At 42.6% G+C, this 25,322-nt stretch overlaps 1 protein-coding gene across 1 annotated transcript in view; it reads right to left on the minus strand.

The window, feature by feature from the left end:
• Nucleotides 1-20,906, minus strand: part of SLC16A10 (solute carrier family 16 member 10) — a 268,532-nt gene extending 247,626 nt beyond the window's left edge. The window contains exon 1 of the mRNA XM_029595256.1: nt 20,557-20,906. Within this exon, the coding sequence (XP_029451116.1) occupies nt 20,557-20,896 (340 nt within the window). The 5' untranslated portion in view covers nt 20,897-20,906. The remainder of the gene's footprint in view (nt 1-20,556) is intronic.
• Nucleotides 20,907-25,322: the final 4,416 nt, after the last annotated feature.

Raw genomic sequence — 25,322 nt, forward strand, 5'->3', positions numbered from 1 at the left:
CTTTTGTTAATTTTTTCACACATACTTTTTACTTTAAGACGAGACTGAAGGGGGGACCCCTGCTGGATGCAGGGTCAGTGCATTGCTGGGCATGCCCAGTAGGTGCCAGTCAAAGTTCTAGAAATTTTGACAAAAGTGTTCTGTGATTGGCCTCTATCCTGTGATGTCACCCATATGTGAGGACTAACATCCTGCTGTCCTGTGAGAAGAGTTATTCCTAAAGGATGCAGAGTTTTAAATATTTTGAGCAGAATTTCCTAGCAGCACACCCAAGAATCCTTTCTATCCTCTCCCTAATGCCCTGGCCAGACCTCTCAGGCCCCAACTACTCTGCACTCCACTATCTCTCCCCTCCCCCTCCAGGCTCAACCCCTTCTACTAGGAATAAATAGCTGGGGGTGGAATTAATGTGATCCCTCTCTCATATAGCCCCCCAAATTCTCACAGGCTCAGACACCCCCCCCCCCCCCATGCACGCTCGTGCAAGCTCTTGCTTCACACTGGGCATTCCCTTGTCTTTTGCTCATGGGAGAGACTGGCTCCACCTGCAGCTGCTGATCGTTGCCAAGAGTAAGACAGGCTCCGCTTGCAACCCTCAGGGTCTTTCTCTCAAATTCTACACAAACCATAAGTTGTATACTGCAGTAGTGCAGAATTCCTCCAGGAGTAAAACATGACAAGCAGCATATAAATAAAGAAAACTGTTTCATAGATTACTTGAGATATGTGAATTACTTTGCGGTCCTATACTTTGTTCCTTGATTTTATTTTATTAGGTTTTGTATGCAGTCACTGAGACAGACCATCGTAATGGTTAACAGTAAAAAATATACATCAATATAAAATCTAAATGTATTACTAAAAATCAGATCTAATAAAGTACATAAGAAAACCTAAAGATTCAATATCAAAATGATAAAGTTATTAAAATTCAATACAATAAAATAAAACAAACTTTGCTCTCTAAAAATACAGGTAAGCATATGTCAAATGAATTAAAATAATAAAAGCAAAAATTAAGTAAAACCTGCTAAAATTAGCTTGTATATGCCTCACTAAAAAGTCATGGCTTTAAATTACATTTAAACTTGTTTAAAATTAGTGTCAAGTCTTAAAGTTGTTGGAAGCATGTTCCAAATTTTGGGACCTGCCAGTGATAAAGTCCTCTGTAACCTGGTTTAGATTATCTTTTCTGTTCATTCAGCCAATGTTAATAAACCTTTGTTGGCAGAGCGCAGGTTTTTTTGCGGGACATGCAATCTTATGGCGGCATTTAACCAGTCTACCTGTTCGCCATGAATCAGTTTGCATAAAATGCAAATTTAAGATGATTTTACCCGTGATTCTATCGGTAACCAATGAAGGTTGACCAATGTTGGAGTGAGATGCTCAATTTTTCTTTTTTCTAGTTAAAATTCTCACTGCTACATTTTGAAGGACCTGAAGGGGTCAAATGGTGGGCAGTCCTAAGACTAAAGAATTACAATAATCTATGCTTCCAAATAAAAAAGCTTGAAGAATTGTGCAAAAATCATTTTGAGCCAAGTAGGGGTTTCAGACGTCTCAGTAACTTTGTGTACCTTTCTCTTACTTTAATTGCAATATGTTTTTTAAAACCAGCCTCATTTGTGTGAGTAATCATTTATTTGAAAGCAATTAAACAGACAGTTTCATAAGCTTTCTCTACAGAATCCTTAGGCAATAAAGTCTGTATATATCGGTAAGTAGTAAATTAAACCAAGACCAGATAGTAAGTGACATAACCCAAATAGGTTATAAAATGCATGATAACATAGCTTTTTAATCAGACATGTTTCAGTTGTAATTACTTATGTATGAGGTATATCTGATACTTTTGGCTGTGTTTGAACAAAAATAATTTTTCAAAAGTACATTATCTGATATTGCTACAACCAAAAGTGCTGGCAAAGGCAAATATGCAGGATGATTTAATGGAGAAGATGCACAGGGAAGAGAGAGGGAGAGGTTGGACTGCATGGATGCAACAGAGAAAAATGTCCTCATACTGTGCAAAATACAAAAAACCAAACCATATATATTCCCAAAGCTGAAAGAAAGTCAATGGCTTTCCACAAAAGAATGAGCTGGAGAAGTTCTGGCTAATCCTCTGTTAAACAGGATAGCAAATTTTTGCAGCAGAATATGATGTACCTCCAAGCCAGAAGCATGATCTGACCAGCATCAGAATCTGGGTACGGTCCTTGTTAACTGTCCTAGCTATTCTAGTTTTGTTACATATGTTTCTCTTCTTATTTTCTTTAATCACTTTATGCAATGCTTTAGCAACACAAGTTCAAGCCAATAAAGTTTCCCCAAAGATGAGAGAAAATAGAAATAGGGATGAGAGAGTTTAAATACTGGAGAAGCTACAGAGAGAGGAAAGGAAGACTAATGTGAAATGAAAACAAGGAAGGAGTAAGGAAACTACTCATATCTGTTACTCCTGGGGGAATTCTGCACACAAACTTAAATTATGCAGAATTTTGCAGTTTATATTGGTCAAAATAACACAATGACAGTATAATTTAAAGTGTAATACAGAAAAGTTAAAGATGCAGAGTTTAATATTTTCAACAGAATTTCCCTAGAAGTTCACTATTAAGTCTCTTCCACCCTCTTTCTAATCCCCTGGCCAGTCTCCTTTCACTTTGCCCTCTCTCCTCCCCCTCTAGGCTCAATTCCTTCCACTCCCAGAGTTTGACCCCTCTCAGGACTGCCCCTCACACAGGCTCCCTCTCTCGCTTGACCCCCCTCCCCCCCTGCCATACAGAGACACTCCCTCTCACATACATTCCTTCACAATTTCCTCATGTAGGCTCCCTCTCTGGCACCCACACTCATACATGCTCTCAAACGCCCCCCAGGCTTGCAGTCACATGGGCCTTCTCCATGTTTGCCGCAAGCAGGTCCAGCCTCTGCTCACAGCATGCCTAGGCCTGCCAAATTCTGTGAAACCATGCAGGAGGAGAAGTTAGGCACTTGTGCAGTAGTGCAGATCTCCCAGGATTAATCTATATCAGTGGTTCCCACCCCACAGCCAGTCAGGTTTTCAGGATATCCACAATGAATATGCAGGAGAGAGTTTGCATGCATTGCCTCCATAACATGCAAGTTTCCTCTCCTGCATATTCATTGTGGATATCCTAAAACTCTGACTGGCTGGGGGTCCCCAGGACAGGGTTGGGAACCACTGATCTATATAATATGCCAGGTATTACAATAAAAAAAAAAAAAAAAAAAGATTTTCCTTTCAGCTTCACTCAAAACAAACTCACAAGTGGAAAATTAAAGTTTATAAAAAGAAAAAAAAAAGTACTAACTCCCATCACATGGTTTAGAAAACAGGACTAGGCTCACTCAGTGGTAATCACTTCTAGCTCAGAGGTCCACCAACAGATTGGTTTTTCAGAATATCCCAAATACACATGATAATCAAGTTCATGCAAATTTCATGCATATTAGGGATATCCTGAAAACCCAACCGCAGCGTGTTAATATCACTGGGCTAGCTAGAGCCAAACCCCAGCTACCTCATCCCTCTATAAAGTACAGCACTGCCTTCACAGACCACAAACTGCAGCCTCTCTCCCACCCTTCCTTTCAACAGTGCAGCACCACCCACAGAATCCACATGCAGATCCCAGCTTCTCCACCTAGCTCAGTGTCACCCCCACAAGCAAACCCCAGCCTCTTTTTCCCCTTCTGGATTGCCCCCTACATAGTGCTCACACACAAATAATATTAGTAAGTCTAACAGAAATAAAACAGATCTCTTTTGTAATCAAAGAGCCAGAGGATAAAAATCTTCACCATCGGTAGCCTTCTCCCTCCATACAGCCCAAACAATTAAAAAAAAAAAGCCACAGCAAAAATGAGAAGCAAGGAAACTACCATATGGGCCTGAGGTATAGGACATGAAAGCCACTATACTGTGCACTGCTGGTCAACATTAAAATAAAAACACAAAACAAAAACACACCATTATCATGTCCTCCTGCAGAAGCTGCACCTTTCCAGAGTATTCCATGGTATGTATGAAAAGGTGGGGCACCCAGATGGCAGCAGTAAAGGCTGCCTGGAGATGGAGGATCCTAGATAACGCTTGTTTACTTCTTGTGCACCAATAGTACTATCCATTTCTGGGAACTCTAGGACCCAGCACGTTCCTTGGCACTCCAGCTCACCTTCAGACCTAAGTGGGCTTTGTTTTATTCCTAAGTTTCTACTCTTATCAAGCAAATATTTTTTTCACACTAGAGAGAAAAAAAAGTATAGTTTAATAAGGCTTGTGAGAACATGAACCTTTCAGCCGTTTCTGCTACATTTGTGTATTAAGTGTTAGCCAACATCCCTACACAGCTCTCCATAATGTATTTATGGGCAGACTAGGTGGAACATTTATGTTAGTGCAAAGCCTGCACGAGGCTCTGATGAAGATTGGCAAAGCAGTTTTCTTTTAGGTGCTTTCATAAATATAAAATTAATTGCTACTGGAAAACGTCCCTCTGGGGATAAGAGTCAGGGTGTGAGTTTTGAAAATCCACTCACCCACAATGAGTGTTTGTGCAGCAGACAGGTGCCATAGAAGCATGAGGGGCAGTGTCTTCTTTAGGGCCCCAACAGCATTATTTTCAGCTTAAATGAGCCTGGGAGTCAGCTGCAGATGGAGGAGCAGTCTTGAAGAGGAATCAAGAGGGAGAGAAAAAGAGTAGGGGAGGAAAGAATATACTGGGATGTGGGATAACATGCCACTCCAACAAAGTTTGGGTGAGGAGAGTACATGGTGAGTGAGTGCTAGAGGATAAGTTTAGAGGACTTTGAACTGCATGCAGAGCTGCTCTAGTTTACAGTTTTCCCCACTAATTGTGTTACACATGTAGGTACAGTACAGAGGGCCAAATGCCTACTCCTGTCTCTCCCAGTAATACTTTAATCCCCACATCATGCTATTGGGCCAAGGCCTAGTCTACAAATTTTCTCCAAGGAAATTAACCCAACTGAGAACATCAAAAGCTCATCCCAGCTGCTGAAAGGAGATAAGGCCGAGGCATAACATCACAGCCCCCTCAGCTGCACAGAAGAGGACAGAGTTGCAGAAAGTCTCCCTGATGAGAGCTGAATAGGAAGGAAGAGACTTTGGTATGGTTCCCTCATGACAGCCAGATGAGGTGCTGTGAAGTGCATGATGGACCGATTAGTGTATTTTGAGCAAGGAGAGCAGCTGCCTGATAAAAGCTGAATGGGAAAGGGTAATGACAAAGACAAATAGTGAAGAAATAATACCACTTAAGGAACACAGCTAGACTTTTAGCAAAAGTCTAAGCAGAATGGAAAGTTCTGTTTTTTGTACCAATAAGTGACCTATAGCCTGGGGGGGGGGGGGGGAAACGACACGGGACTGAATAGCAAGGTGCCAGCTGATACAAGGAGGAAAAAAAAAAAGATAGTGTGGAGTTTGCCCTAATATTTACAACTGCTAAGATGTTTCTTCCAAGATGCCAATAAAAAAAAAAAAAGCCACTTTACAACCCTGGTAATTGAATCAGAGTGCATGAGGGGCATGAAGTCCACAACAAAATATTGACAAACCTTTACTTTTCCCAAGTGTATTTGAAACAAAGCCTAGAAGGGAGTCAGATGGGCTGCTAGAAGACCCAGAGTAAAGAGAGGAGGTTGAGAGCAAGGAAACAGAAAAACGTAAGTTGTCTAACTAAGGAGGATGTTGGGAACATCACCATTAAAACATGTTTCAGGTGTGGGTGAGATTGAGCAACTAAAATAACTGATAATGGAGGCTTTAATAGACAAACTGAAATCTAAAAACCATGCTGTAAAAGAAGGTTAAGATGAGACTTGCCCCTGCTAAAACTGACTCTTTCCCATGTCTATGGCCAGTAGTAATAAGCATGGCTTGCTTAGCACCGACATCAGATTTACTGATCTAGAACTTCCCAGATCACTCCTGGAACCTTTTTTTAAAAATTGCCATCTCATTGAGCACCATCTGATTACATGGCCGTTTTTAAACAAATTACTAACCTGTTATTAGTAAACTAATTTCATGTTTAGTTTTTTAAAACTCTGGGGATGCCATCTGTCTTGGTGGTTTTTAGATTTCAGTTTGTCTATTAAAGCCTCCATTATCAGTTATTTTAGTTGCTCAATCTCACCCACACCTGAAACATGTTTTAATGGTGATGTTCCCAACATCCTCCTTAGTTAGACAACTTACGTTTTTCTGTTTCCTTGCTCTCAACCTCCTCTCTTTACTCTGGGTCTTCTAGCAGCCCATCTGACTCCCTTCTAGGCTTTGTTTCAAATACACTTGGGAAAAGTAAAGGTTTGTCAATATTTTGTTGTGGACTTCATGCCCCTCATGCACTCTGCTTTGAAGGGGTGTGAAAAAAAACAAAACACAGATAAAAAGGTGAGCCAGTTGATATACTATGTGAGTTTTCAGAAGGCATTTGACAAAGTCCCTCATAGGACACTCCTCAGAAAGCTACAGAGTCATGGGACAGAAGACAGTGTTCTACTATGGATTGGGAATAGATTAAAAAAAGACAGGACAAAGAGGATAGGACTAAATGGTCATTAATGAAGTACCTCTGGGACTGATACTGTGTGCAATTCTGGTCACACAAAAAACACAAAACCTCAATCTCTAAATATATATAGTTGCATTGGAGAAGGTACAAGGCCAAGAGATGGAACAGCTCCTCTAAGGAAAGGCTAAAGTAGGTTAGGCTATTCAGCTTGGAAGAGAGAAGGCTGAGGGGGATATGACCAGTCTATAAAATCAAGCAAGGAGTTGAATAGGTAAAAGCAAGTTTGCTTACCGTAACGGTGTTTCCGTAGATAGCAGGATGAATTAGCCATGCTGTATGGGAAGCGCTGCGATCCCGGGTAGGTGGAGTTTAGTTGATCAGAGTTTTGAACTGTGCGTCTGCACGGTCGTCTTCCCGCGCAGTTCTCTCACCTCTTCAGTTTCTTTGTAGCCAAGCGAGAGGTAAGTTCAGAAGGTGTGTGACTCTTTGAGGCTGTCTAGGGAGGTGGGTGGGTCAGCATGGCTAATTCATCCTGCTATCTACGGAAACACCGTTTATGGTAAGCAAACTTGCTTTTTCCCTGTTGATAGCAGGGCTGCATTAGCCATGCTGTATGGGAGTCCCCAGCTATCTGGTTGTGTCCTTGTATATTTATTGTTGTTAGGTTAGGACATCAACCTTTGAAGTGGTAGACAGTCTCATGTTCTTTTTAGTGATAAGACTGCTGTGCCTAGTGTCGCATCAGAGGCAATAATGCGATGTGAAAGTATGAATTGATGACCATGTTGCCGCTTTGCAGATATCAATCAATGGAACCTTAAGTGTACAACTGATGCTGCGGATTTGGTGCGCCTGAGACTTAGAGGGTAGTTTGATGGAGCGTTTGTTGTAGCAAAAAAAGTATGCATTGTGATAACCAACTGGCTATAGTCCTTTTTGAGACTGGTTGACCAGGATCATTCAGGTTAAAGGAAAGGAACAGTTGAGAAGGTCTCGAAGTTGAGCGTGTCCTGTTTTTATAGTAGGCCAGTGCTCTTTTACAGTCCGTGTGTAAAAGTTTCACGTTAGTTATGTGGTTTTGGCATAAAAATAGGTAGAGTTATGGTTTGGTTAAGATGAAAAAAGTTACCATCTTAGGTAGAAAAGGGCGAGGACGAAGGGTCACCTTGTCATGGTAGAATTTTAAGGCGAGTAGTGAACTAAAGCTTGTAATTCACTGACCCTCCTTGCAGAAATTATGGCAATGAGAAAAACTGTTTTCCATGTCATATTTGATGTGGCTAGAGTCTAATTGTTGGAAAGGCGGAAGCATTAGTTGTTCCAGCACTATATTTAAGTCCCATGGAATTGGAAGCTGGACCATTCCCTTCATAAATCTAGATATCAATGGGTGGTTAGACATTGTAAGGTTATTAAAAGGATCATGAAAAGCTGCTATAGCACTGATATGAACTCGTACCGAAGTGGTGGCTAATCCTGCTTCGTAGAGTGTGTGCAGATATTGCAACAATTGAGTGGCCGTGGATGAGAAAAGGTTTATGGAGTACACCAGTCCAAGTAACGTTGCCACTTTCCTTTGTAGTTACATCTGGTTGAAGGTTTTTGTGACGCAATTAGAATATCTTCTAGTTGAGAGGTTAAGCCTAAGGGAGTTAAGTATTTGCCTTTCAATCTCCATGTTGTAAGATGAAGTGATTGATTCATAGGGTGAAGTAATGAGCCCCCTTCTTGTGTCAGAAGATGTGATATCTGTGGATGAATAGAGAGTTTCAAGAGATACGTGTACCAGGGCTGTCTCGGCCATGCCAGAGCTATTAGAATCATGCCTGATACGTCCAGGATACATTTCTGAATTGTTTGAGAAATGAGTGGATAGGCATACATCAAGCCTGGTGTCCATGGAATGAGAAAGGCATCTAGAGCCATCCTTTGATTGCTGGGGTAAATTGAGCAAAAGGTTTGGACTTGTCCATTTGCTTCCGTGGCAAAGAGGTCTATTATGGGAAACCCCCACTGTTTGAAGATCTTTTGTGCCACCTCTGGATTCAAGGGCCATTTGTGTGGATGAAAGATCCGACTGAGACTGACTGCTGTCATTGTCCAAACCTGGAAGATACGTTGCTTGAATTGATACTTGGGCCTTGACTGCCCAAATGCAGAATTTATGTTGCTTCCTGGCAGAGAGTCCAGGAACCGGACCCTCCTTCCTTGTTTATGTAAAACATGGCTACCTGGTTGTCTCTATATACCATGAGGCTTGATCCCCGTATCTGATCCAAGAACATTTGAAGTGCCATCCATATGGCTCTCAGCTCCAGGAAATTGATCTGGTATGTAGATTCCTGGGGGGTCCACAGACCTTGAGTTTGTTTGCCCAGATGTGCTCCCCAACCCTTGTTGGAGGCATCTGTGGTCAGTGTGATTTGGTGAGGTGGTAAACGGAATGGAGCTCCCGGGCAAAGATTCTTGGAAGGGAGCCACCATCGAATGTCCTCTTTCATTGCGTTTGTAATTTGAATCTTGGTACTGAGTGGTTGTATGTATTAAGCCCACTGAGTTTTTAAACCCCATTGCAATAGGCGCATGTGGAGTCTGGTGTGAGGAACCACAGATTGCTGCTGCCATATGACCAAGAAGTTGAAGCACTTGGCATGCTGATGCTCTGTTTCTGTGAAGTAGGTTGTGTGCCAATGATTGTATGTTCTACATCCTGTCCTGGGGTAGGTATGCTCTGTCTGTGTATGAGAGCACCTATAAGTCTGTTGTAGGAGATACTTCTCGAAATTGATTAGAAATCCCAATTTCTGAAGGCATTCGATCGTGCGTCTTGTATGTTCTTTCAGTGTACATTGGTCTAATGCTACTATTAGCCAGTCGTCCAAATAAGGAAATATTTGGATCGAAAGTTTTCTGAGTTGAGCCACCACCACTGCTAGACATTTGGTAAATACATACTCTTGGGGCTGAAGATAGGCAAATGGGAGAACTTTGAAACATAGGTAACGCCAAGAAGACAGGTGAATTGGTATATGGGAATATGCATCCTTCAGGTCGATGGAACATAGCCAATCGTTGGGCTGAATCAGCGGTAGAATATTTATTTATTTAAAAAACTTTTCTATACTGTCGCTAAGTTATATACCATCGCAACAGTTTACAAATAGGCACATAGACTAAGGTAAGTAAATGTAGGATATCTTACATTCTAACAGGTGCCAATAAAGTTCGGTTACAATTTCATAAATAAAATCATTATTTGAGTAATGTTGGTCAAATCCAGGTATATTATTGAGTTACTATCGCTTTGAAATATTACTTCTTAAAAGTAGGATTGATTAAATTCATTCTCATCTGCATTACCTTGTACTTTCATTCTCTACCCTCCATACTCTTTAGTGAAGGCTTTTTTAAAGAGCCATGTTTTTAGATTTTTCTTAAATGTTTTGAGATTATTCTGTAATCTGAGTTCGGGTGGCATCGTGTTCCATAGTATGGGCCTAGCCAATGATAAAGCCCTCTCTCTCACTTGGGTTAATTTTGCTGACTTTACTGAAGGGATTGTTAGTAGTGCTTTGTTTGCTGAGCGGAGGTTTCTTTGTGGAACGTGTACTCGTAAGGCTGTGTTTAGCCAGTCTGCTTCTTCATCATATATTAGTTTGTGTATGGTGCATAAGGCTTTGTATTTTATCCTGTATTCAATGGGTAACCAATGTAAGTCTGCTAGAGTTTCGGTTATATGGTCCCTCTTTTTTCCCGTTAGTATTCTGGCTGCAGTATTTTGAAGTATCTGGAGTGGTCTTATCGATGTGCTTGGGAGTCCTAGTAAGAGTGCGTTGCAGTAGTCAGTGCTAGAAAAGATAAGTGTTTGCAATACTGTTCTGAAGTGGGCAGTCATTTTGAATTTCTCTCTGTATGTGTTTGTTGAGAAATCTGAGATCTAGAATGGGTCGTAGGCCGCCCGACTTCTTTGGAATGAGGAAATATTGGGAATAAAATCCTTGGTGTTGCTGATGAAGGGGAATAATTTGTATAGATTGTTGAATCTGCAGGTTGTTCAATTCCGCTGTGAGGATGTGGAGTGGGATTGTATCATCCTCTTCGGAGGAATGAGAAAGATGGAGTGGATTGAAAATTCAGAGAATAACCATTTCTGATAATGTTGAGTACCCACTGAACTGAAGTGATGGAGTCCCAATTTTGGAGAAAAAATTGGAGTCCTCCTATGAAAGCAGGTATTGGTGGTGGCTGCATCAATTTCAAAAAGCAGAAGCAGGTGTTGGCACTTGTTTTGTTGTTCTTTGCTGCCTGCCACGACCCCTAGCACCCTGCATTTCTTGGAGGGACATACTGTTGAGGCCTGTACTGTGTATAAAGTCTGTTGTAAGGTCTTGAATAATACCGACGACGGTAAGGATAGAATCGATGTGACTTCTGAGGATCTGCAGGAGTGGTGAGAGATTGAAAGAACAAAGTGCAGCGGTGCAAACGTGATACTATATCTCCAAAGATTGTCGCCCATACATGGAATGTCGGCCAACTTCTCATGGACATCCAACCAAACAGCACTGGCTCTAAGCCAAGCCATACACCTGGCCACAATAGCTGAAGCAGATGCTCTTGCTGAAGATTCGAAAGATTCATAGAGTGTAATAAATGCCCAAGTCCTTCTTCCATCTCCAAGAAAGACTGGTGTGGTGTGTTGTCTTCCAATATACACAATGGATGCAGTTTTTGGAGTGTTTCAAATAGGTACTGCGTAGTGTAAAATTGGTGTAGTTGTATCCCATTTGTGAGCATAGAGGAATGATAGATTTTTTCCAAAATCATCTAGGCATTTATTTTCTCTGCCCGGTGGAGTATATGAATGCAACTTATTTCATTTTGCCTTGGACAAGGCTGATTCTACCACTATTGATTGGTGTGGTAGTTGGGCAGATTTGTAAATCGTTGAATTATGCATCTTATATTTGATATCAATTTTTCTAGAAGTAGCCGGTGATGAGAAAGGAGTCTTCCAAATTTTGAAGAGTAGGTTTTCTAATACCAAATGAGGTGGGAGAGCAGTGGGCTCGGGAGGAAATGCGAAGATCTTTAAGATACCGAGCATTTCAGCTCTTGGGTCAGGTATTCTTCCCATTTCCACTTGAAGAAGACTGCCTACTTTCTCAATAAATTTCGAATAAGTCAAGTCCTCCGGAGGAGAATATGGTTCAGGTAAACCTTCCTGAGGGTCAGATGGCATACCTGTTGAGGAAGTTTCAGAATAAACTGATTCCGGAGAACCTGAGCTGATGGGTTGAGTTGGAGTATTGTCTTTTGCTGGTTTTAGAAGTTCTATCCCTGTAGGCGGTTCAGGAGAATCTTCTGGAGAATGCTGTGGTGGTAATTCCTTTGTTTTTTCCAATTCTTGGAAAAAGAGGAGAGAATATCTGAGATTTTCATCATAGTTGATGCAGCCAAAGTACCTTGTGGAGGAATGTGAATCTTTTGCTTTGAGATTCTTTGTTGGAATTGCTGCAAGCAAAATATCTTACACAAAAGTCACTTACAAAAGTGACTGGCACTTCCAGGTTAAAAGCACTTTAAGCTTTAACCCGTATTCTCTATTGTATTATTTTATAATTACTACCTGCCTTTACCTTCTTTCCAGCTATTTAAGCTTCCAAGTTCTTTACTCCTTGTTGAATGTAACTTTGCCTTATTCACCTCTATTGTTTAATTACTCTAGTTGTCGCTTCAGTTATACCCTTGTTAAATGTAAACCGATCCGATATGGTTTTTACTATGAAGGTTGGTATAAAAAAGTGTTAAATAAATCTTTTGGTACTTGTCCCTTAGGTTGACTTTGAGGTATAACCAGTGAAGGTTGAATATGTTTTGTTAATGGTATTTGTAAGGAGAACGTCTCTTCTCTCTGGAAAGTGATGAGACTCACCAAGGAGCTACCACTAGGAGAAGATCCTGATGTTGAGAGGCCTTGAATATCAATTTCAGAAGTTGAGGACATTTTTTAATAACTTCTTGATTTTGAAGAAGCTATGTGATGTAACTTGTAATTATGTCCATCCGTGATGGACATAATTTTGCCACATTGACAATATTTAAATCCAGATGGCTTTGGAGCCATCTGAGATGTGAATTCTTGAGAAAAAACATGAAAAAAAAAAAACAGTCAAAAAATATCCAGAGAAAAAATTTACTAAGAGAAAAAACCCCGCGTGCGAATGGCTTGCGGAAAAAAAGAAACCGAAGAGGTAAGAGAACCATGCGGGAAGACGACCGCGCAGACGCACAGAGTTCAAAACTGTGATCAACTAAGAGAAACTCCGCTTACCTGGGATCGCGGTGCTTCCCATACAGCATGGCTAATTCAGCCCTGCTAGCGACAGGAAAACATGAAATCAGTTTACTCTTTTAGATAATACAAGGAGTAGGGGCACTTCATGAAGTTAAGCAGCACCTTTAAAACAAGTCAGAAAATTCTCACTCAATGTGCAATTAAGCTCTGGAATTCATTGCCAGGAGGATGTGGGCAAGGTAGTTAGTGGAGCTAGATTTAAAAAAAAAAAAAAAAGTTGGATAGGTTTCTGGAAGAGAAGTCCACCAACAGCTATTAATTTTGACTGGGAAATAGACAAGCCTTATTGTCTGCATCAGTAGCATGGGATCTATTTAGTGTTGGGGTACTTGCCAGGTACTTGTAACCTGGATTGGCCACTATAGGAATCTATTTTGGGGCTTGATGGAGCTTTGGTCTGTCCCACCAAGGCAGTTTATGTTCTTATCTAATATTCATAAATGATCTGGAAAGAGGTGGATCAATTTTGCAGATGAAAATTCAAAACGTTTGCTAACAGTAGTGGATTGGGAGGAACTGCAGAAGGAAGACTGAATTTCTTCTCCATTCAAATGCCCAATGTGATAACATAGGGAAAAAATTAATCCCAGTTACAGGTACAAATGCTGGGTTCTGTATTGTGAGTCACCACCCAGAAAAAGGAGTTAATTTATTGTCCACAAGGATTTAAACTGATGAAATACTCAGCTTAGCATGCAGCAGACAAAAAAAAACAGCAAGTGTTAGAAATGATCAGGAAAGGAATGGAGAATACAAAGCTGAAGATATACTGCCTCCTATTGATCCATGGTGCAACTGCACATAAAATACTGTGTGCAGCTCTGATCACCCCAACTCAAAAACACAAAATACAGCAGAACTAGGAAAGGTATAAAGGGAATGTAATGTAATGGGTCTCCTATAATGAGACTATGCAGACTAGGGCTCTTGAGCTTGGAAAAGACAGGTGAGGGGGACATGATAGAAAAGTTTATAAAATTACTGGGGTGAAACAGGTTATTTACCCTAACACAGACATTCCATGAATGTAATAGAAAGTACTTTCAACATACAAACTGTGGATTCTGTTGCCAGAGGATGTGGTCAAGGTGATTGGCACAGCAGGGTTTAAACAAGATTTGGTCAAGTTACTGGAGGAAGAGTCCATACAGAATTAGCCAGATGGCCTAAAGAAAACTACTGCTATCCCTAGGACTGAGTAATAGAAAATAAGTCACTTCATGGGATCTGCTGGGTGCTTGACTCAGACTGGCCACTCTCAGCAGGATGCTGAGCTTGATGACCCATGGTCTGATCCAGAGCATTTGTTTTCTGATGTCAGGCAGACTACTCCTACAAAAGCTATGGCTCCTCCAGTGGCAGCAGGAACTTCCTAGCACAGCTGCATATTGGCTCCCATTGTCCACCCCCAAACTCCCTGCTAGAAGCCATGAGAGACAACGTTAAGGTTCCTGCTGCTTCTCCCAAGCTGGACCAAAGCTCTTACTGCCAGCTGCTCTTGCTGTCCTATCCCTCTGCAAGCCCAAAGTTCTCCCTGCAGTGTGGAAGGTGCTGTTTCCACTGCAGGCTCCTTTCATTAATGTTGCCCTCCTGTGCTTTGGGTTTTGTTTTGTTTTTTTTTTTAAACAAAAAGTTAAAAAAGGGCAGCCATGCTTCAGCAACCCTCACTGCTGCCACTCTCCACTGCTTGTGCTATGACAGCTTGCCTTCCATTCATCCAGGTACCAGTCTCAGCCACTCTTCACCCTAGTACCAGCATGGGCATTTCCCCCCAGTCTTGCCACTGCCATTCTGCCTCCTCTCCCTGGACTATCGGGACCTTCTACATCCATCTGCCCCTCAGAGATGTGTGCATGATGGCACCCAGTTGTTTCCACTCATCTCAACCCCAATGATATCTTGAGCTGCAACCTACACCCCCCGCCCCCAGTGATATCATCAGAAGGGGGGGGTGAAGAACCTGCGAGCAACGCCGGAGGTGCCTCTTGCCAGTGGGGCATGCACTTCATCGCAATTGTTTTCTGATGTTCATTCTCCTACTTACCTTCCCATCCCAGTCATTTCAGGCCATGGCAGGTATAACTTAACTAATCCCAGAAACCACAGCCATCTTGTTTAACTAACATCTTACCTTCTACTTCCTCTAATGTTGGGTTTATTGATGCTAAGTTTGTCGATTAATATTTAATCAAAGAAATTTCAGCTTGTTTATGACCCAATACAAATTGAAAACCCTGATTTTGTGTGTAAAAGAGTTGGCTTCTTGCATCTGATTTTGTCACTTAATCAAATTTGTCCCCCTGAATACTCTTATCATGCCCAACCATGAACTAAAGGTAGAGGTGGGGGAGGGGGGTTTACTGTTTATGAAGGAACATTGGAACCCTAAATTCAAGAATCTTAGTTGTAATCCTTATGAATTACTAATTATGTACACTTCAGGTTTCTCCATTTGCCTTACTTGTCCTCCAAAATCATTACAAGCTAATTTGTCTCCTTTCTTTGAGCAGCTACTTCTTACTTACAATGATTATTCTCTGATTTTAGTTTGCCTTTCAATCTAGTAACTGCATGTTGTCCTTTATATCCTCATCTTTAGGTTGGTCTCAACTGGTTCATACTCCCACTCATCAGGAGCATATGCTTGACATTTTTGTGCATAACTCTTGCCTTCAACTTCCTTCAGATACTTTGAAGGGCCCTGGATTAGCTTTTTGATTTCGTTACCCGCACAGTTTTGCGACTCTAAAGTTTCTAGTTTCCCAACTTCGAGCATAGCAGCCTATGAACATGGCTCCTCATAGTAAGTGAAGCTCCACGTGTACACCCAGGCCAGAGTAACACTGCCAGCACTGCATACATAAGGCTTCTGCTCACTATCAGTGAAGCAGCATAACTATTAGCTGAATAATTTTATCTTGTACCACTTTCTCTCAGCTTACCTTCAGGGTAATAAAGTCATTTAAAAAGAGGGTGCTCCATATGAGGATAATCATTACCTGTATAGTTATTTCCATTAATTATCCAGTGTAGCTTTACTTCTTACTGCTATTAAAGTGAGCTAGGTATCCTCCTGACCACTAAGTAGTAGCAGTATAATTAGTAATTACTACCAATACAGCTAACACTATTGTTAACTGCATAATTACTATTCCCACCAGTCCTGAAATAGAACTGAGGTTCTGGGGATTGCTATTAGGCTTTACACTAGCAGCATTCTCTCACTTTTTTTAATCAGAGCTAGGTCTTCTGGGGGCTATTAATATTGCCTGCAGTATTCTTACTGAGGAGGCCTGGGGGATTACTAAGTGCAATATCAGTACCAGTAATGCTCTCAAGGGGGGGGGGGGGGGGGAGAAGAGGGAAGTGTGGTGTATTACTAGCATTAGTGAAAGTATTGCAGTACCCATAAAGTATTAAAATTAGTAGTATCTGTACCTGCAGTATTCTCTCCAGGATTATGACTGAGCAGCAAGAGTACTAGAACTCAGAGGGAGTAGGAAAAGCTGCATCAGAAACCCTAGTATAAATTGAGAAACTGAAGCACACACTAGCTGATTACAGACAAGATTGTTTTATAGCTAGTATAAGAAAAAACCCAGTAAAACAAATGCAAGTTCTATGAATCAGAGCTAGAGATAGTTACAAGCCTTGTAGCTGGATGTCAAGTGATGCCAGAAGGCCTGTATACAGAAAGGCATAAGTGGCAACTCCCAGCCACCAAAAATTGGATAAATATTACTGTACCTAAAAAAGCACTGGGAACACAAACATGAGAGAATTGTAGAGAATGAAGAAGTTTGATCACCTGGCACATTCCCATAACAGAAAAAGCTCAATGAAACGCAATCAGAGACCAAGAAAATGTGGCAGAAAGATACAGAAAATCCCAATTATATTGGGTGCTGCTGACCTGATTAAGAAGAATTTGCAGGCGCATCTAAATAAGTTGCTTGAGTATATAACCCTGAACTCCAAAAAGCAGCTCTTTGGCACAATGCAAGAATTAAGGGCATTATCAACATCTCAGATTCACTGCTATTACACTCATTCCCTGGTTTACAAGGGAGACTCACTCTAGTCAAGCTATAAACAAAAAGGTTGCAGAAGTGGACCCTTGGGCTGGGGGGAGTTGGCACAACCTGGAGGGAGGAGCCTTGCAGGTTCCCACCTTTGGCAGGTGGAGCTGGCTGAAGCAGAGGCCCAACAGGAGCTTCACCACCATCAGTCCTCCTTCCCCTTAGGTGGAACCCTAGGGTGCCAGGGCCAGCTGGACAGGTGCAAGCCTTTTTGGAGGTGAAGATCCAGGTCAGCACAGTAAGAGAAAGCATCAGTCTGGGCAGGTGGCAGTCAGTCAGGTTCAGGCTGTGGTCAGAGGCAGGCAGAGTACTCAAGGTCAAGTCCAAACCAAGGAGACAAGGAACACAGGACTGACCAGGATGACTAGGATTCTGGGTGAAGACACAGAAGAACATAACACAGCAGGAACATTATGTCCAGTGAACCCTGAAGCAAAGCACTACTCTGACAAGGCAACCTGCTGCCCAAGCAAGGAGAGGTGGCCTTAAGTAGTCCCAGTCTGATGTCATCAAGGGATACAGTGGGAGAGTTCCTTCCACGGTCCCTTTAAATGTCAACAAGTCTAGCATGCATGTACCTAGGAGAACTTCTGCAGGGTTGCTGGAGTCATGAGCCCAATCACTCCATGCCAAGCAGCTACATCCTTGCTGGGGAGGCTGGCTGTGATCAGCATACGGCTGGATGTAAATAGTGGGCCGCAGGACAGATGAACGCAAGGTATGACTTGAAACAATATCAATAATGTGCTCACAAGACAGGGCCAGGAAGTAGCTGGTATTATGAGCATTCTGGAGATTAGCTTATTTGCTCACTGGAAGGGGATATTGTTTTGAGCAGTACCAAGAGTAGGAGGAATTACTCAGAACAGTATTATCTGCTATGCTGTCAAGGCTGGGCAATTTGAATTTTTTTAAATGTTATAAAATCAGAACAAAGCTGTATATCATCCACAAACTCCATATCCTATACCAAAATTTGGCAGTTATTTTACAGATCGGAGACAGATTTTAAATAGTGTTGCCAACAAGGTGGATCTTTGTGGAACACCTGTCATTTGATACCAAGAGGCTACCATTATTGTTCAGTTTGTTGCTTTCTATCTTCTGAACAGAAGAGAATCAGGCCATCACCATTCCAGATATCCTATTGGCTAGCCATGGCACTAAAATCTGTCAATTTAGGGTAACAAGAATCAGAGATATTGATTAACGCCAGTAGGTAATCCATACCCTGATCAAATGGAACTTTTGGAAATCAAATTGATATTGAACAGATTATGATCGAAGAACTTCGTAAGCCATGCCAGTACAGCTGCTTCAATCTTGGTTAAAAAAAAAAAAGCCAAAGGACCTAGGGACATTTTCTTAAGCATATGCTGAACCAAAACATGCTTAATTCATGCCAGAGGACAAGGCCACCGACACAAATGTCCTCTGTAGCTTCAGTATCAGAACTGGAGAATTTGTGGTATTCACCAAGTCCATGAATTGCTCTGTTTCAGCAATAGGAGCTACAGAGAAATAATCCCAGATAGGTTCCTTGCTAAATGTAGAGAGATCAGACTTCACAATTTCATCAAGGAATATCACAAATATTCTTCTGAGCAGCAGTTTTTACAGTGCTCTCATCCCACCCCTCTCCCCAGGGGCTGGGCATTGATTCTAAGTAATAACTACCACAGCACTCTCCTCCCAGGGTGAGTGTTAGTAGTAGTGACTTCTATAGCCCTGCTGGACATGTAAACAGTGGAGTGCTGCAGGGATCTGTACTGGGACTGGTGCTTTTTGACATTAAGTGATCTGGAAAAGTAAATGAGCAATATGATCACATTTGCACATGACAATTAGTCCAAGTAACAAAATCACAAGCAGATTGTGAGAAATTACAGGAAGACCTTGCGAGACTGGGCATCCAAATGGCAGGTGAAATTTAATATGAACAAGTGCAAAGTGATGCACATAGGAAAAGTAACTTATGTTTAGTTACACAATGTTAGGTTTCATATTAGGTGTTATGATTCAGGAAAAGAATCTGAGTGTCATCATGGACAAATCTTTGAAATCCTTGGCTCAGGGATATTTATATTCCGCTTTAAAGTAGATTACATTCAGGTTGCAAGAGGATGTGGTGAAAGCTATTATGAAGCTATGTTAAAAAAAAAAAGTTTGTCGAGCACTTGCATGAAGAGTCCATTAACAATTAAGGGAAAGCTGCAGAAATCCACTGCTTATTCTTGAGATAAGCAGCATGGAATCTATTTACCAGGTACTTGTGACTTGGACTGGCCACTGTTGGAAACAGGATACTGTGCTTGTTGGACCTTTGGTCTGACCCAGTATGGCAATTCTTATGCAGCATATACAATCTAAATCAAGACATACAGCACAAAATAGACTAAATTTTATTTTATAAAGAAAATGTTTTAACCAATGTTGTAAGTGGTATCAACAGAAGTTAATATTTAAAAGTAGGCTCCAAAAGGGAGGGGGGATTTAGACTGGATTTGAATAAGACAAGAGGCTTGATGCACCAGCTCAGGAAGCCTATTCCAGACAAACAATATACAGTCAGGTACAAAGCAGAACACGGTAATAATACCTGCAGCACTCAAAGTTGTTAAATCGCAAGTGGGAGACTGGACATGCAAATGGAATTTAATGTGGACAAGTGCAAAATGATGCACTTAGGGAAGAGAAACCCAAATTATAGTTACATAATGCAAGGTTCCACATTAGGAGTGTCATCATTGGAAATACTCTGAAATCTTCTGCTCAGTGTGCAGCAGCCAAGAAAGCAAATGGAGTGCTAGGGATTATTAGGGAAGAAGTGGAGAATAAAATAGAGAATATCATAATGCTTCTGTATCGCTCCATGGTGCAACCTCATCTTGAGTCTTGTGTGCAGTTCTGCTCACCTCAAGAAAGATATAGCAGAATTAGAAGAGGTACAGAGAAGGATGACCAAGATGATAAAAGGGATGGAACTATTTCCCTTTGAAGAAAGGCTAAAGAGGTTAGGACTCTTCAGCTTGGAGACCAGAAGGCTCAGGGGAGATATGATAGAGGTCTATAAAATAATGAGTGGAATGGAACAAGTAAACATTATCAGTTGTTTACTCTTTTAAAAAAAAGTACAAAGATTGGGGAACACACAAGAAAGTTACTAGATAATGCAGTTAAAACTAATAAGAGAAAATAGTAGTTAGGCAACACAGTTAAGCTCTGGAATTCGTTGCCAGAGGATGTGGTGAAAACTATTAGTGTAGCTGTGTTTATAAGAGGTTTGGACAAGTTTCTGGAAGAAAAGTCCATTAACAATTAAGGTAGAGCTGCATAAATCCCCTGCTTATTCTTGGGAGAAGCAGATTAGGATCTCTCTACCCCTTGGGATCCTGGCAGGTACCTGTGCCCTGGCTTGGCCCCGGTTGGAAACAATATTAGGCTTGGTGGACCTTTGGTCTGACCCAGTATGGCAAGTCTTGTTTTTGTGTTCTCTCCCCCAGGACTGGGCATAACGCTGGGCGTTTCGGTAGCCGCCGCGCCCTCTCACCGGTCTTGAAGCGGAGCTGCGGGTCATCCGGGCTTCCGAACACCTCCAGCAGAGAAATGAAGAGCACGCCGCAGGCGTTCTGGATCCCGAAGACGGAGCCGTTACACCACATGGCGGCAAGCATGACCAGCCAGCCCCAGCCGCCCTCCGGAGGCTCCACCGCCGCCTGCTGCTGCTGCTTCTCGCTGTCACTACCGCACGCGCCATTGTCGCGCTTCTCCACGCTGGGCCCCGGCGCAGAGCCGGACTGCTTCTTCTCTGAGGCGCCCATACACAACGGATGCCACCTTCCCCCCACACAAACTAAAGAGCAACGCACCGTTACCCGCCGTCGCCACATGCGAGGCGGCCCGCCGGGCCTTTAAGGGTCGTGGGGCGGAGCCCGCGCGGGCAGTGCCGCGCGCTGCGCCCGCCAATTGGACAGAAGCCGCGAGCCCCGCCTGGCGATTGGGCGGCGCCCGTTGAGGGAAAGAGGCGGGAGCTGGAGTCGGCGCGCGCCTGTGATTGTTCGGTCGCCCGTTTCTCTTTCCCGCCGCCGCCGCCGGCTCACGAAGCTTTGTAGAGCCGGGTGCATTAGGGAGGGCTCCGCGGACCTGCACGGGCGGCCGGAGAGGTTTGCGCGTCCCTTTTGTCCCCACACCAGTTGTAGGGAACGGTATCGCACGGTTATTTTTCACTCCTAAGCAATATAATCTGAATTATTCAGAATGAGATCACTTTATGGCATGATTGTTTTACAGGGGTCACCAAAGTAATGCATAGAATGGTTAAAGTTTCAAAAAAATCACTGACAGTAAAAGTAAACTTACAGGAGGCTGAAAGCACGATTACTGTGGACCCAGATGAAGGAGCAGAGCGTCAGGTGCGCCCTCCTCCGGGGATTCCCCACGCACCTTTCCAGAGCCTGACGGCTAACTTTTAGCATAACTAGCCCTCCTGCCATGGCTGTGCTTTTGCAAACTGACAGGCTTTCTCCGTGGACAAGCATGCAAAAACAGCGACACAAGTGGGTACTAGGATCGGGCAGGTTCTCTCACTAGGCTCAGACTTTTCCAGATCTTTGTACTCAGCAATCACCCCTGGTCCCATTCAGTCGCATTTGTCATAGAGTCTCTTACAGGCCTTTTTCGACACTCTAGCTTTACCCTTATACAGTAAGGGGTAAAGCTATACCCCTTACTGTACCCCTTATACAGTAAGGGGTAATAGCACATCGCAAATGCCCATCCAACGCGCTCGCAACATGCAAATGCACATTGATGGCCCTATTAGTTATTCCCGCGCAATACAGAAAGTAAAATGTGCAGCCAAACCGCACATTTTACTTTCAGAAATTGACACCTGCCCAAAGGCTAGCATTAATTTCTGCCGGCGCCGGGGAAGTGTACAGAAAAGCAGAAATAACTGCTTTTCTGTACACCCTCCGACTTAATATCATAGCGATATTAAGTCGGAGGCCCCAAAAGTAAAAAAAAAAAAATTTAAAAATCGGCCCGCGGGTCGAATGCCCGCGGGTCGAATGCCGGCATCCGTTTTCCGAACCTGTGGCTGTCAGCCGCTCCTGTCAAAAAGGAGGTGCTAGGGACGCGCTAGTGTCCCTAGCGCCTCCTTTTACCGTGAGCCCTAGTTTGCATAGGCCACCCTCCTGAATCGCGCACCCAGGAGAGTGGCCTGTGTGCACTCCGGGAGAGCGGGTGCTTGCCCGCTCTCCCGCGCATTTTTCTGAATCGGCCTGTTAGTTTTTACTCATCCACGTTCGCTTAGGGCATAGCTTCTTTCAAATTATGTCACCCATGTTCAAAGAAGATGTCAAAGCCGTGATCTCCACAAATTATGTCTGCGTTGTCTAGGCAAAAACCACAACTCTAAATTAATTTTTGTGGAAATATGTCGCCTCCTGCTAGGGGGTACAGGGAATTAAAATTGAAGTATGAGGTCAAATGAAAGTAAAAAAGTAGAAAACGACATCAGCATTTGTCCATTGAACGCACCATTAAGACCAAACACCTGGAAAGCCTGATCCAAAAACAGTGAAAGAGGGTAAAGTGCATACTTCTAAAAAAACATTTAGTGCTCGCTCCCAGCACTGGTGGTTCACCTCAAAAGAAAAGAAAGCATTACAACCAAAAACAACATACTCCGCCAAAATCATTAAAAGGTTCAGAACAATTAAGAAAAGCATTGTCAAGATCTTTATCGCCCGTACCGAAATTAACCAGCTGTGGCGTAATGGTGTCAAGCCCAAACAGGACCAAAGTTACAACACAGAGAGCTTTCGGTGCCAAGACAACAGCGCACAAATCTGTCAGAGCTGAAACATTGACACTGAAAGCTATCGATATTGGCACTACAGCACTGAGGTCCATCAGAGCCAAAATACATCAGCACCATTATCCTTCGGTGCAAAAACAACATCCACACCAAGGACACAGACTCACAGGGGCATTCTTCAGTTTGCGATAGGTCATTATCGTGTGCGTTACGAGGTTATTGCACACGATAATCAGTGTATCACACACTGTGTATGCAAATTTTAAATTTCTTGGGAAGTGGGAGGAGTTAGGGCGGGGTCAAGTTAAATTAGGGCTGGTAGTGTTAGCCCTGTGGACCCTTGGACCGGCACGAGTGTTGGTAACACCCCTGAGGGATGGCCCCCAGGGGACCTTGTAGGAGGGAGGCGGTTCAGGTCCAGGAGACCCAACAGGGGCTTCACCTATACCAACCCTGTTCCCCTCAGGTTGAGCCCTTGGGTGGCGGGGCCGGCAGGACTTAGGCATGGGGTCTCCCGGTGCAGGGCGAACCAGCAGAGAAGGCGGTGTCAGGAAGACTGGGTCGAGGCAGGCTGAGGACAGAAGCATCATGGGCAGTCCAGAAGTCTGGACAGGCAAGACGTGGAACTAGGCCAAGGGGTCAGGGCAAGCAGCAGACTCGGATAAGCCAGGAGCAAGCCAAGGGTCAGGACAGGCAGCAGACAAGGAGAAAACAGGAAGCCAAGCCAAAGTCGAACTGAGAAGACCATCCAAGAGGCAAGGAGCCAGGGGCAGAGGGACCAAAGGCAGAGAACAGGCAGGAACTCAGGAACAGGCAGGAACATAGCAACACACACTCAGAGAGTAGGACCTGTTGCCAAGGCAAAGAATGCTGGTCTGAGCTGAGCTTAAATAGCCATGGCGTCCGATGTCATATTCGGGGGCCGGGCCGAGGTTTCCCACTACCTTCTTTTACTTTATTTTGAAAAAATGTTTTTTAATATATTTGACAGCTATTATTCATTTTGCAGTGACGTCATTGTTTTATGTTGATATATTTAAAGAAACACCTGTGCCGGCTTCGGTTCCTTTCTTGTTCAAGAAAGAGGCAGAGGCGCTTTCGTCCCACTTGAAAATGGTAGCCATTCACAAAGATAAGTACTTTTGTGTATTTTATATTCTTTATTCTTGGATTCTAAATATTTGAAATTATATTTTTAGGTTACAGCCAAGTTTAGTTGATAATCGCTACAGTTTTGTTCTTAGAAAAAACTATCAGAGTGACCCTGTTGAAGCATAACAGATGCGAAACATCGGCCATGTCGGGCATTTTTCAAAAGCGTGCGGTTTTTGGAACAGAGATACAATAATTCTTCTCTGATGGACTGAGCTATTATTCCTTAAAAAAGGACTGAGTTATTACTCCTTTAAAAAGTTAAAAATTGGACTGGTTCATCTTAAGAAAAAGAAAAAAATATATAAAAAAATATTTTTCAAAATAAAGTAAAAGAAGGTAAATGATTGAAAAGACCGGTTGGTTTATATTTGGACAACGTCTGGCTTGCTGACACCTTCTTGTAGGATACTACATTTATACATTTTGAGTTCCCTTTTTCGTTTTTTGATGGTAATTGAAATCACCCATTATTACTGTGTTGCTGATTTTGTTAGCTTCCCTAATCTCTTTTAGCATTTCATTGTCTGTTAGTTCATTCTGGCCAGGTGAACGATAATATACCTCCACTACTATTTTATTTCCCTTTTCACCTGGAATTTCTATCCATAAAGATTCAACATTGCATTTTGTTTCATGCAGAACTTATATCCTGTTTGACTCAATGCTCTCTTTAACATATAATGCTAAACCTTCACCAATTTGATCCAGGTAAGACTGGAACTCAGGAACAGCGTGCAGGTAAGACTGGAACTCAGAAACCAGAGTACAGGTAAGACTGGAACGCGGGAACAGCATGCAGATAAGACCGGAATGCAGGAACAGTGTGCAGCAACAGGACAAGACAAGGACATGATTTAATGGAACATAGTCAACATGGATTTACCCAAGGGAAGTCTTGCCTAACAAATCAGCTTCATTTTTTGAAGGGGTTAATAAACGTGGATAAAGGTGAACCGCTGGATGTAGTGTATTTGGATTTTCAGAAGGCGTTTGACAAAGTCCCTCATGAGAGGCTTCAACAAAAACTAAAAAGTCATGGGATAGGAGGCGATGTCCTTTCGTGGATTACAAGCTGGTTAAAAGACAGGAAACAGAGAGTAGGATTAAATGGTAAATTTTCTCAGTGGAAAAGGGTAAACAATGGAGTGCCTCAGGGATCTGTACTTGGACCGGTGCTTTTCAATATATATATAAATGATCTGGAAAGGAATACGACGAGTGAGGTTATCAAATTTGCGGATGATACAAAATTATTCAGAGTAGTTAAATCACAAGCAGACTGTGATACATTACAGGAGGACCTTGCAAGACTTGAATATTGGGCATCCAAATGGCAGATG

This window comes from Rhinatrema bivittatum, chromosome 3 (assembly GCF_901001135.1).
Source record: "Rhinatrema bivittatum chromosome 3, aRhiBiv1.1, whole genome shotgun sequence".
Taxonomy (NCBI): Eukaryota; Metazoa; Chordata; class Amphibia; order Gymnophiona; family Rhinatrematidae; genus Rhinatrema; species Rhinatrema bivittatum.